At 35.8% G+C, this 14,370-nt stretch overlaps 1 protein-coding gene across 1 annotated transcript in view; it reads left to right on the top strand.

The window, feature by feature from the left end:
* The first annotated feature begins 485 nt into the window (after positions 1 to 485).
* Positions 486 to 14,370, top strand: part of LOC130623337 (uncharacterized) — a 77,445-nt gene continuing 63,560 nt past the window's right edge. Inside the window, exon 1 of the mRNA XM_057438807.1 lies at positions 486 to 1,034. Coding sequence (XP_057294790.1) covers positions 617 to 1,034 — 418 coding nt within the window. The 5' untranslated portion in view covers positions 486 to 616. The remainder of the gene's footprint in view (positions 1,035 to 14,370) is intronic.

The raw sequence follows: 14,370 nt of genomic DNA, 5'->3' as shown, positions 1-14,370 counted from the left end.
TGTAAAGTTATTTGGTGGGCTATGAGAAAATTAGGTGTGGATGAGTGGCTAGTTACGATGGTACAGTCTATGTACAGCAATGCTAGAAGTCGTGTCAGGATTCACGACTCACTTAGTGATGAATTTAGTGTAAATGTTGGTGTACATCTGGGTTCTGTACTTAGTCCTTTGTTGTTTGTTCTAGTCTTAGAAGCGCTGTCGATGGAGTTCAGAACAGGTTGTCCATGGGAGTTATTGTATGCAGATGATTTGGTTCTCATAGCAGAGTCAATGGAAGAATTAGTTGAAAAGTTTGAGAAGTGGAAGAATAGACTAGAAGAGAAAGGGCTAAAGGTAAACACAGCAAAGTCTAAAGTCATGATTAGTATCATTGCAGCCAAGTGTGACCATGTAGTTGGAAAGTGGCCCTGTGGAGTTTGCAGGAAACGGGTTGGTAGTAACTCGATTTTTTGTCAGACTTGCAAGCATTGGGTACATAAGGAAGGTTAAGAGCTGACATTCAGTTTGTATGCAAGCGTTGCAAAGGTGAGATTATAGAGAATGAAGTATTTCCAGCTTCAATGATGTACAACAGTGGCTCGTGAGAGATAGTTGAGAACTTCTGTTACTTGGTGATATGTTGGGCAGTGAAGGGGGTGATGGAAGAAGTGTTACTTGCAGGATAGGTTCTGCTTGGAAAAAGTTCAGAGAGTTACTTCCTTTGTTGACTAGCAGAGTCCTGTCAATTGAGTTAAAAGGTAGGTTGTATGAGTCCTGTGTAAGAAGTGTTATGTTGTACGGGAGTGAGACATGGGCAGTGAAGCAGGAAAATCTTGACCGTTTAGAAAGGAATGATATGAGAATGGTTAGGTGGATGTGTAACGCCAGTCTGAGAGACAGAAAGAGTTCAGATGAGCTAAGAAGCAGTCTCTGTAGAATTAAAGATGTTATCCAGATAAGAAGATTAAATTGGCTGGGGCACTTGGAAAGAATGAAGGAGGATAATTGGGTAAGAAAGTGCAGAGACTTGATAGTTCCTGGGGCAAAGCCCAGAGGCAGACAGAGAAAGACTTGGCAGGAGGTTATAAGGACAGACTTGATACAGAGGAAGTTGAGTTTAGATCTAACACAGCCTAGATCAGATTGGAAGAGGGTCATTAATATACCCCATCCAATCCATTCTAGCATGGAAAACGGACATATATTGCTGAACTTTGGGTCATCAATAAAAATAAGAAGTTTACTAAGATGAAAACAATTAGATATAAGAAAAACACATCAAAACACATTTTATATGAATACTTACAATTTAATTGCATATAAGAATTGTTGTGTCAAAGGCCATAAGACAACCATACAAAACCTCAACAATGCCATATTTTTTCCAAACATACAAATCTTACAACACATTTTGCTCTACATAATACTACAAAACTTAGAAAATGCTATATTTTTTTCCAAATTTATCAAAATACACTCGTGCCATGATTGACAGCCCTTAAAATTAGCGTTGGCATTCGGCACTGCCGACGTAAAATGAGAAAATACCGTAGTTGCGTCGGCAAAAAAATTGCCGACATCATTTTCTGTGAAATTTTTAAAAACAACAACTCATTTTCAACATCAACGAAGAAAAAAATTAACAAAGAATTAATTTTTATTTTGGCGGACTTTTAAGAACATGTGCTCATGTATATTTCTATTGTACCTGTTCACGTTTTATAACCTGTTTTCTACCACCATTTTTTTTTGAAAAACAAACTTTTCAACTGATCACATGTTATTCTTTGTAATATTAAAGCCTTTGCGGTGAATTTTTATATCACATTTTCTCTGGCGTAATATGAAAACTAGCATACATTTTTCTTGAGTTCCTTATCCTAAAATAAACCAGGTCTCCACATGGAAATGCACACGGGAATGCACACAGTATTTGGCGGGTGGTTTATTTTATTCGAAACTGGCGGATGGAATAATTTCCTGAATTCACGAAAATAAAATAAAAAAGTAAACATGGTGAAAAAGAAAACAGTTCTTTCGTGGAATTTTCCTGAGTTAGGGTTTGAATTGGAAAATGACTCTAATGAAATCGCAAAGGTGTTTTGCAAAGTTTGTAGATGTCATTATCAAAACAACAAAAATAATGAAAATTTGAAAGGAACTGTGGCAAGCAGAATCAAATCGTGGACTGCTGGTACAGAGGTTGTGAAAAAAAATAATTTTACAGATCACCTTAAAAGTAACTTTCACAAAACAGCAGTTCTTGCTCTAAAGTCCTCAACAATTACAATCGCGGTAACAATGAACGCCGTAACAACGGACAACGAAGACACCTCTCGACAAGAAGCCGTCGCTGTTGCATCACCTAGTTCCATTGCAAAATCACAAAGTAATATTATTTCATTGATTCAAGTTGTGAGTAGTAAACAACGTGAACAACTTCGTAAGAAATTTAAACTTGCTTTTTTCATTGCTGTTAATAACCTATATATCCATGAAACAGTACGAAAAGTTTGGCAAATTTGAGAAAGATGTCCACCACGTTGACATTGGTAGCAGATATTTAACTGCTTTTGCTGGAAAAGAAATTTTAAAATATCTTTTTAAAGTTGCCCTCCAGGAGAACATTATTGATCCATTAAATAGTGGTGAAAGGAGATATTTCAGCTTTTTGTTTGACGGATCATCTTCTGCCACTCTTGTCGACAAGGAGGTTTACGTTATGAAAACATGTAAAGTTGGTCGACCATCGTATGACGTGATCGCTCTTGAAGAGCCCGAAGAAGCCAGTGCTGATGGATTGAAATGTTCACTCAACAAAGCCCTCGCTAAAGGTAATTTTACTTTTGACCGTTGTCATCGTGAAATCGGCCTGGGATCGGATGGTACAAGTACAAACGTCAAGCTGTATCGCATCGAAAAGGCTGAAATTGGTGATCATCTTGTCCAGGTTTTATGTCCCTCGCACAAAGTCAAGTTAGCAGGTAAAGATGCTTTTAAGAATAGTAACTTGGCTGCTGACTGTGATAAGGACATTCTGAATGTATATTACTTATTCAAGAAAGCTCCATTAAAGTGGCGCTTTTTTAAACGTATTGGGGTTTTCTTGGAGAAAACAAGCTATCGTTTTAAACGCATTGGTGGAACTCCTTGGGTCGAACACCAAGCCGCAGCATTAGATGTTCAGCTTAAAAACTACCCTTTAACACTTGCATTTTGTGACCAACAAGTTTCTGAACCACATAACGCAAGCATGAAAAAAGAAGCTTCGCGTCTTAAAGGAATAAGAGACGATCTGGCTCATCTGAATCGTTTGGTCTTTGTGGCAATAAAGAAAGATGTAATCAGTTACATTGCGCCATGCTCGCAGATTCTTCAACGAGAAGATCTTCTTCTTCCAGAAACCATTGTTTCAATTGAGTCATTAATTCGTACTATATCAAAATTGAAAAATCGCATTCAAGAGGATGGTGAGGATGCTTTTCGCAATCAAAATCTCTTTCCAACTATCAACACATCCGTTTCCGAAGAGGAGGGATTCATTCAATTACATAGAGCGACGAGAGCAAACATGGAACAAGAGGATGATGCTGTTTTAACAGAATCATATCATTCGTACATAATGCGTGGTTCTATAGCGCAAAGTATGACACAAGCTAAAAATTAATTTCTTATCATCTTGGGTGAACTGGAAGAATCCTTAAAAACCAGAATGGAAGAGATTATTGAGAATCCGATCTTTGTCGCTGCAGCATCCATACTTGACACTAAATCATATGCATACAAAACACCACAAGATATCATGGAATCTGTAATGGTCATCTCTGATCATTTTAAGCACCCTTTGGAAGCCGACAGTTGTGATCTTTCGAAGCTTGGTAACGAAATGGAGACATGACATAGTTATATTCTAAAATTCTGTTCCCATGGTAATCCGACTAAAACATGGCAACAAGTGTTCGCATCGAAACAACGCCTGGACAATATTAAACACGTAATCGAAATATCCATAGTGCTACCAATATCAAATGCTGAAGTTGAACGGGTGTTTTCTTTCTTTACAGGAATAGTTCGAAAGGATCGTCTATTAAACAAAAATGAAACGTTGGAAATGCTGTTGCAGTTACGTGGTTGTCACTTCACCGATGATGTATATGACAAGGCCATCGATCTTTTTCTTTCCACTTACCCTAACGGAGAAGTGCGTAAAAAATCACGACGTCCAGTTGACTATAGCATAAAAAAGAAGACCCCCAAAACTCCAACTAAAAAAATCGGTTTGTTTATCGACAGTAGCAGTGAGGATGATTTGGAACAGCAGCCCCCTGCCCTATTGCCGGACGATATCAACATCGAAGAGATCAGTGATGACGACTGGACAGACAGCAGTGACTCCAATTGAGCATGTGACATTTTTGTCAGGATTTGTGTGACAGTGATATTTGATACAGTCTTTCTATTTTGCCTTTTTGTTAGAATTACAACCAATGAAACTGTTGTTTACATCATATAAGGAGATTTTAATACGTCATTGTTTTTCTTCTGCTTTGTTTATTTTCAGAACTGTGACAGTCTTTTTTTTCAAGATTTTAAAAAGTACAACTTAAAAATAATTACTGAAATTTCTGTAGTGCCTTAGGCCATTGCCATTGATTGATACATTTAATATATTATATAATTTCATCATAATGTTAATTGTGGTATTGTTTGAACTTCTCCCACTCATTGCGACTGAAGAATAATTACACTCGATTTTCAGTAAGTTAGGTCATTATCACTAAAATTATTCACGTTACAGAAATACCGTGGTACCATTCGATTAATATAATCAAAAATTGTATATCGTATTAAAATGAAATCCGGAAGTTCTCTCTCCCACACGACACAGCAGGCAATAAGTCAGCCCTGCCCTTGGTTTTGTGAGGAAAGATGTTCTGCGAAGACTCTATAAATTGAGTCTCCTGTACAGTTTTGCTTCATGGTGAACTGTGCCGGTGACAAGCATTTTCAAAACATGTCACCGGCGACTTCTGCGATATACAACTTATTGAATGCCCTGACCTTAATTTCGTAAATAGCACGTGCACAACGTACTTTCTAATGAGTTCGTCTCGAAACATATACCAAGCCAGTTGACAGTGAACTATTAACTTAACGAAGTACACCATCGGGAAGGTAGGTCAAAGGGACTTGTACTCCGTTTCCATTTGTCATCGTCTTCGGAGATCAATACATCGAATTTATGTGAGGTCTAGCCCCAATACAAGATGAATGACGAAAGTTTTTGCCAGCTGAAAATTTTACTAAAAAAATAAAAAAAATGCTGATGCAATGCCAACGCAAATCAGTTGAAATGCATCTCATGTCGGCAGTTTTATTGCCGACGTAAAAAAAATTCTAATTTTAAGGGCTGGATTGAACAATGTTGTATTTTGTTTAAATTTGTTAAAAATGCAACTGTATAATGCTTAAACAACACTCTATTTTGTTCACAAATCATAGAAAATGTGATTATATACTGAGATTGTTTTGAGCTATCAAATCCCGATTGTACAAAGTTTCTACTATTTTAAGCCACTGAAAGTTGGTTATAAAAAAAACGTACAGCATGAAGGACTGTGGAGGTCACAAAACAGCCAAAAGTTAAGGATCTACATCATAGACCTCTAGAAATAAATAAATTTGTGAAGTCTGTCTACAAAACATAAACTTTTGTGTCAGTGATATTTTCATGTGCAATTGAGACCTGAAAACAACACACCCAAATCTGTTTTAGGTGTGTGTAGAGACATGCAAGCCCGATCGCATGCGCTAGAATAACAAGACTGGTATATAGGTAGGTATGACATATATGTTACCAAACTAAGAACTACGGAAGCTTTAAACCTCTTTATGTAAAGCTAGCTTCTCAAATAGACCCACTAAGCTATGGTGCCACAAACTGATTTTCTAACATGCCTAATACCTCATGTCCAATAAAAATTTAATGAATTTCGGATTTGCTACATTTCCTCAATATGGGTCAGTTTCTAAACATGTTTGTAATACGTTAATGCGTATAAAGACAAAATGTTTATATATATTGACTCTCAGTGTATATAGTCATTCTCTATGAGAATGTTTACACTTATAGGAACTCTGATCACCAAAGGTGGGCAAGTATAAAACAGGATATGACAAAATTGAAATTGTTGCATAGGAAGAGATTTCTTTACCTATCAAATGAAAATGTGTTAGCAAAAATAAATAGGAAAAGGAGTTGAGCAGTTAGGAACAACTGCAAAAAAAAACTATCACACTAAATTATGTCTAAAAGCAGGACTATTCTGGGCATTGCCAAAATATACAATTATTATTATATAGGAGATTTTCCATAGACTAGTTAGAAGAGCATCGGCTATTTAGGTGATTTATTATCTTCTTTCACAATCATCCCAACAGATAAAATTGTTTTGCAAGGGGCATTATACAGAACACTCTACCAGACAACTCTGTGCAACATACAACAGCGTGCCATCTCCCCAATTTCCCACACATGGTTTTTGCTAATTTGGAGCTATGGTAACATTTATCTGTAACATTCACTAACTCATATTGAATATCCACCCAGAATCCAATCCAGTCTCTCGTACAAAGTTCTAGAGTTATATAGCTAACCACTAAGCTACGACACAACGTCCCCACTCCCCCCACACACCTCAATAACTGACTAAAATACGTTAAGGGCAGCATAACTTTCGTGGCTTTTCCTTGAATGAAATTGAAAAAATGCACCTTTTCCTGGGACCCACACACGTACTGCTCCTTCAAACACGAGAGCTAGCTAGTTAGCTAAATCTAGAATAAACCCGTCGAATAACACAAATACCAATGTATTGCCAGCTATATACATCAATAAATTCTCAGTTGTGCCACAACACAGAACATAGCTGGGATTAGGACTTACGGATAATTTACTAATCACCAAAACTCGACTGGATTAGTATATTTCGTGCACTGTCTACATCATATCTGCAAGGTGGTGAGAGGTTAAAACTTCATTTCGTCGTCATATGAGGTATTAAATTATATAGAAATATGTTGTCACGATAAAGACTGGAACAGAAATATGATTGGTGAAGTAGTTATTATTGTAAAAAAGAAGAAATAAATATTTGTTTTTAGTACGTTATTAACGTACTAAACGTACTACTTAGTCTCAACATTCTTATAATAACTAGGTTCATATAAAAAAAACGGGTAGTGCAATGTCCCTAGTAAATCCTTAGTGTCGCTTAGTATCCTTTTTTGGGGTGTAGGTACAGTACAGTATATATAGTATCGATATCTTATATTATGACTACCGTACATTTTCCAGTGAACGCCCGAGGCGTTTATATATTTTTGAGCGGAGAGTTTATTCGTGGGGGCGTTTAAAAGAAGGAGGCATTTATTTAAAAAAAAATAGTCGATATGGCCCACACGAACAATAAAGACCGTCATTTGAATTTTGATGACGCAAACAATGAGCCGTCGATACACGGTTTTTTTAGAAATTTGTTTAACCGTTGCCTCCATTGTGTAGAGCCTGACGCTGATCAAAACAATGTATAGGAGCATGTACTTTTGACGAACGGTTGAAGAGATATTGGAGTTTAAAATTATTTTGACGCTATCGGGTGGTATAACCAAGCTTTGGGGAACTTACCCAATTTAGTCCTCGTTGACCCCTAGTTACTCACGTGGGAGATGACGTCAGTTATTTCAGCCGTTTTTTAAGATATAAGGCCTAAAACATAAAAGTGCAATGTAATTGTTTCGCCACCCTCGTCCCCAGGGTTTTTTGCCTTCTTGATATAAGAGATGATGTCGAAAAATATTTTTCGTCGTCTTCTCTCACATTAAAAAGGAAAAAAACTGGGGACGAAAGTGATGGTTTTGTTAACTTTAAAAAACGCTATTCACGTTACATTAATGTTAATGACGTCGTGTCGTAACGTCAGAAAATTTAACTTTTTCGGCTGCATCAACGGAAAAAAACACATCTACTTTGCCTGTTACAGACAGACACACATCGTCTGTCTCTTCAAGATGATCCTGGTAGAACTTTAACAAAATAATTTGTTTCCATATCAAGTAATAAAGATTTATAAGAAGTTTCTATGTTGTGTTGTGTTTCCATGTTTTGTTTAATAATTTAAACAACTTGAGCAAGAACAGCATAAACACCTTCTCCTTGTCTCTACCTATAAAAATATGTCTGGTAATATTTTTCTGTTAAACACCTCTCCTTTTTGCGCATAAAAACATTTTTTCGGGTTTTAAAGAATGGGTTTATCGCTTCCGCTTTCGTGCTTATTCATAAAGAAACTCGATTTCAATAAGTTTTTATCTAGCTTACTCGTAAAACATTATTCTCAACTTCTACATTCTCGACCTTAGAACTCTATGAAATAAACTTAAGTTTTTATCTCAAGGAGCTCTGAAGACAAGAATGAAACTTCTTCGCATTAGGATGGTTCTCTATCTAAAGAAGGATAGGTGATTCCTTTTAGGTGGCTTGTTTTTTTTCTGAGACATACATAATGTAGATTTGCGAACCTTTTTTATCTAGCATATAATCTATGATGATTGAGACTTTATCAAAGAGTCCAGTTCAATTTATGGCCGAGGTTTCTTTAATAGCTTTCCCGTCTAAGTCGTGGAAGAAATTTAGACTATCAAATCTTTTTTTGCTGTATTTAATGTTAGTTGTGATTGATGTACTGGAATATTTACTTCATTTGACATGAAAAACACAAAATGTAATGCTCACTGGTTGTTCTTTGGATACCTCTAATATATTACCATGTGTCTGTGTTGCACGATCATTTACGTTAGGTTGAGACCGGAAAATGAAGTTTGTGTGGTAAGTAACTTTTTTCTTCTCCAAGTATAATTGTATTAGCCATCAATTTTTTGCATTTTTGATAAAGGTTAATAAAACATACTAAGAGCAGGTGTTCACGCTTTTTGTGTATGCATGACATATCTATAAATCCATTTAATAATTTATCAATGTATGTGCCATATATATAGAGAAGTAACATACTTCGTCGGGCATTGAAAGATCATAAAGTAAAGCCAGTATTTCAATCTAATAACACGCTACGTAGTATACTGTCGCATCCGAAAGACAAAATAGGTCTAGAGAGTCAATGTTTATTGTCTACGAAATCCCATGTAAGGATTGTAATGCTGTTTATAGGTGAAACAAAAGGAGTGCTCCAACAACGTGTGCAAGAGCATATAGAAGAGCTGTACGCAACGCTGATACAGACAAAAATGAGATTGCGACCATATCTGGAAAAATAATCATGTTATTGACTGGGATAATAATAAGATCATAGACCGAGAGTCCGGTTGGACAACAAGAAAAGTGAAAAAACCCATAAATAGTATAGACAGAAATACTCATATCAATAGTATTTCCTATCAACTTCCAGAAGTGTGGTGTCCCCCACTTCGGAAAGGGAATATTTAGAAAAAAGTGCAAAATGGTTCGGGACAAGCGTAACAAAAAGACTTTTAGAAAAAGGAAAGATTTTAATCAATCTATTGCTTCCATCTGGGTCCGTGAAAAAGTTAATACACCTTTCCCGAATTTCATAAATTATAATAATTATGACGTCATCCAAAATTTTATAATGGTTCTGTCCTCTTTAAATAAGGACATTCAGATAAAGTATTAAAATTATCATGACAAAATGAAGTTTTTAGAGCAATATAATATTCTGATTGGATTATATTTAGATTTAAAAAAAATAATTATTCTGAAAATGAGGCTATTCTTAGGAAGCTCGGCTATATGAAGGGTTTGACCGTAACAACTTTACTCGGCTTATCTGAAACTGTTTCTAACTCACATAAGAGGACAGAGGTAATGTTGATTTCATTGGTATCAGAAGGAAAGTTTAGCATTTTCGAGATCAACCTTTGGACTGCAGTTGTTGTACGCTAGGAAAGGCTGACGATTAGCTGTATGTACTACTGCTCAGAACATAATTTGCGTTCTTCAGAGAACAGGTTCTGGATCATGCAAATTATGCCGTGGTCGAGGTCTTCTATTTCAGCTACGAAGAAACAAAAGGGAAATAGTGTGTTTTTGATATCATCTTATAACTAGAAAGTATGTTGCTGGTACTTAGAGGCGTACACAATATCAGATTTCATTACATTAAGTTTTAAAAGCTTAATGTTTAATTCTTTTTGTTGACTTCCATTTCCCAAATATCTTGGAAACCAAACTATTCCGTATAGCGTACCTGTTCATCAGTCCTAAAAATCATCTGAGCACGGCCCATACCAAAACCAACGAGTTTCGATATTTGGCCATTTTACTCCTTCAACGAATTGCCGTGATACTTTTCTTATTAGTATCTGCATGTCTTATTTATATCTGACATTTTTATTGGCTTATATAGTTCACGTAAGCGGACGCTATTTTCATGTAGCGACTGGCTAAATTGTAGCTACACAAAAAGTAAATAAAATTTTGTGAAATTTTAACGCTGTAAAACATCCAAAGAAAATCCAAGTTTTAAACTATTTGATTTAAGCTTTTGGCAGTAGGATGAAATGATCAGTAGATACTGGACCAACAGTCTTTGAGAACGGGTTATGCTATGGTATAAGTAATACCATCAACAAGGTTCGTCAAAGCAACAAAGTGACCATAAAAAATAGAGACTCCCTCATAAGCCACAGGGCAGCTAACAAAACTCACCGTTTCCAACTATCTCACATATTGAGTTTTTCAAACAAGGATGAACTATATCCACTAAATGCCACTCCCGAATCGTTACAACCCTCTCTTCAAAAAACAAGTTTAATGTGACGTATCTACATTTTTTTTGTTTATTTCTGGCTAATTTCAATAATTGCTCGTTAAATTTCACAACAAACACAAAAACCACTCCACCAACAAAACTTTTTAAACTTTGAGAATAGAGCTATAAGAATGTTTTCATTGTGTTCGAAAGAAATTATTTTTCTTTAAGGCCGGAGCAAACGATTCTAACATTCCATCCAACATCAAAAATGAATTGTTGGATGAATGTTGGATGCCCTTAAAAGCTTTTGATCGTGACATCCAACATTAACTTTATCCAACAATGTCGTTTATTCATTCATTAGCACATGCTCTACTCATTCATTTCAAACTAAACATGGCGGCGGCAGAAGACATGCTCCTCCCGATTATTTTATCAGAATTCGCTGATTCTGATGACAAAAAGTCTCGATGGGTAAAACAAGAGAGTAGGTCAAAAGGAGAGGCCGGTTTGGAATATATGAGACTTTGGTCAAGGAGTTGATAGTGGAGGATCGGATGTCGTTCAAGCAGATGTTTAGAAGGAGCGTGGAATATTTTGAGATTGTTTTGAGTCACATTGACGATCTCATTTCCCCCCAAGAAAGAGCACGTGGAGGAAATCGTCCTATACTATCAAATGAACAACTTTTTACTCGTTGTCCTTCCAATTTCAAATATCACTAGGGGCTGTGTCTTACATTATCAAAGGCTGTTGTGATGCAATTGTTGAAAGGATGTTGCACCTTTTTGTACCTTTGCCATCCACTGATGAATGGGGACACATTGCAGAGAGGCTCGAACATCGCTGGAATTATCCGCACGTTTTAGGAGCAATTGATGGAAAACATGTTACAATTAAAAAACCACGATAATGGTGGATCATTTTATATGAATTACAAAAAACCCATTCAATTATCTTAATGGCAATAGCAGGTCTGGATTACCATTGTTTATGGGCGGATGTAGGTTCAAACGGCAGAACAAATGACGGGGGAGTTTGGAACAAATCGCAGCTCGGTCATCTATTGAGGATGAGTTGTTGAACTTCCAAAAAATAAGTCAATTTCAGATGCATATCCTAATATGACATTCGTTTTTTGGGAGATGACGCCTTTGTGCCTAAAACATATATGATGAAACCATAGCTCCAAAACAATCTGACTGTCGATAGAAGAATTTACAACTACAGACAGAATTTCTGAGAATCTTTTTGGAATATTGGCAAACAAATAGCGAATATATCACACCACAATTCCACTTTTTCCAAAACGAGTCGAAAATATCATTCTGACAACGCTAGCCCTTCACAATATGCTATGTAAGAGCCGAACGTCGGAGAATACCTAGTATACATAACCTTTTTGATGGAAAACCTTTTTTAAACAACAAGAGTAATATGTACTGGTATATATTCCTAGTCATAAACAAAGTAAAATGTATATTCTGCATGGTTTCATAACATTTTGGTTTGAGTAAAATAAAGCTAAATATAAACATATGAAGTAGGTGTTTTCCTTCTTTTTCCCTTACTTAACTCCTCAGCATAGCACTGTAAAGTCTGTGATAACTTGGACTACTAAAGAATGGAACGTTTCCTGTAGAACTTCCAGTTGTTCCATGTTGCAAATTCAGAACATTGCCACTTTTGGAATATATATTGTTGTTGCTAATTTCATCCATAAACTCAAGCTCAAAAATAATAGTAATGAAGGAATTCTTTTTTCAGCGAACGCTCTCTTTCGGTCATCCAAACCTCGTAACTTTTCATCGATATACAACGCAAATGCCGACATTTTGATCTCTTTGCTTTCTTTTTCCTTTTTTGGTTCCTCTTTCTTCTTCGTAATAGCTTTGCTGCATTTTGCCAGCAATTCTAATTTCCGTTCAGCTACTGATCTTTTCTTCGACTCTGGTATTGACGCCTTGCCATCATCATGATCATCAGCTTCAATATTGACTACTTCAAAGTCCAGCTCAACTCCTGATCCTCGTTTCCGAAAAGTTTCTTTGCTCTTTGAAGCACCCATCACGGGAAGCAAGAAGCCAAATCGATTATAATGAATCCACGAACTTTCATATAGTTCATCAGCCACTTTTGACCACATTCCAATGAAATCAAAAATTTCAGTCCAATCTTTCTTGTCCTTCTCATCTGCCTTTGATTCTCTTTTATGCTGACCTTTCTCTGGTTGCTTTAGATTCTTCTCTTCTATATTCTTCTTCCCTTCCACTCCGGTGTTTTCAGCTTTGATTTCAGAAAATGTTCGTCTTCACTTCCCATGTTTGTTTTTTGATTACACACAGTTTATACACAGCTTTTCTACCATCTTTATTTATACACAATTTCTTTAAGAACTTTTCGAATAAAAACGTTCGATTTTCTTTCGATTGACGTCATTATCATTCGAATGTTGGACAAAAAGTGTTCAAACGATTCAACAGGAAAATCGATCAAGAAAAAGAGTCAAAAGTTGGATGAAAAGTTTGATGGCGAACAAACTTTCATCCAACTTCATCCAACTATTTTTTTCTTCTTTTTACGTCATTTTTTTCTTCTTTTATAAAATTTACTTTCGTTCAAACGATTCCAACATTTATCCAACATGGGTGTTGGATGTGTGTTGGATGGAATGTTGGAAACGTTTGCCCCGGCTTTAAGAATTTTTTCATTGTGTTCGACAGAAATTATTTTTCTTGAGTTGATCTAACAACGTTTATATTGTCAGAAGACATGGTTTCTACATATATAAACATGTTGTATTTTACTATTCATCCAAATGTTTGTGACTTAGACCTACCTTGGCTTACTTTAATTCCTATGTTTTTACCAAGCTACCAGGTACTAAATGGCTTATAACCCTTTATTCAGGCGCTACGCAGAGAAATAAACCTCGGTTGTTTTGCATGACGCCTCAACCTCGGTCGCTATTTTTCCGTAGCGCCGTCTAAACGAGATTTATAACCATTCACAATCAATCAAATTGTATATTTTTTTGTCTTTCGTGTAAATTTTTATCTCCCCCGGCCGTTAACGACAAAATCAAAAGCAAAAATTGGCAAAAATTTTCAGGCAACAAAGGTTTAAACATACATAAAAACACTTGTCCACGGAGTCACAGTTAATTATTTCGACTTTTGGTGATTGATAAATATTCGCAATCCTTTTTACTTCGTGTAACAATAATCACCAACTTATTAAAATTATTTTTTTATTTTTTGTTTTTGTTTTTGGCTAAAGCATAATTTGTATATTATAGAGACGTTTCCCGAATTTCCTAATTATGCCAAACCCAATTAAAGCGGTAAATATTAAAACGATTCTTATCCCTAAGTTCCTTAGCAAAAGGTAGAACAAATTACCTATTTTCGTAAATATTTCTGTTCGTTAAGTGCCTCAATTTCGAGCTGAAAGTTACAGTCAAACCCTTTATATAGCCGAGCTTTCCAACAATAACCTCGTTTTTAAAATAATTCTTTTCCTTAAATCTAAATAAAATACAACCAGAATATTATATTGCTCTAAAAACTTCATTTTTGTCATGATAATTTAATATTCTATA

Source organism: Hydractinia symbiolongicarpus, chromosome 13 (genome assembly GCF_029227915.1).
Source record: "Hydractinia symbiolongicarpus strain clone_291-10 chromosome 13, HSymV2.1, whole genome shotgun sequence".
Taxonomy (NCBI): domain Eukaryota; kingdom Metazoa; phylum Cnidaria; class Hydrozoa; order Anthoathecata; family Hydractiniidae; genus Hydractinia; species Hydractinia symbiolongicarpus.
This window is presented reverse-complemented; position numbering and strand designations above follow the sequence as displayed.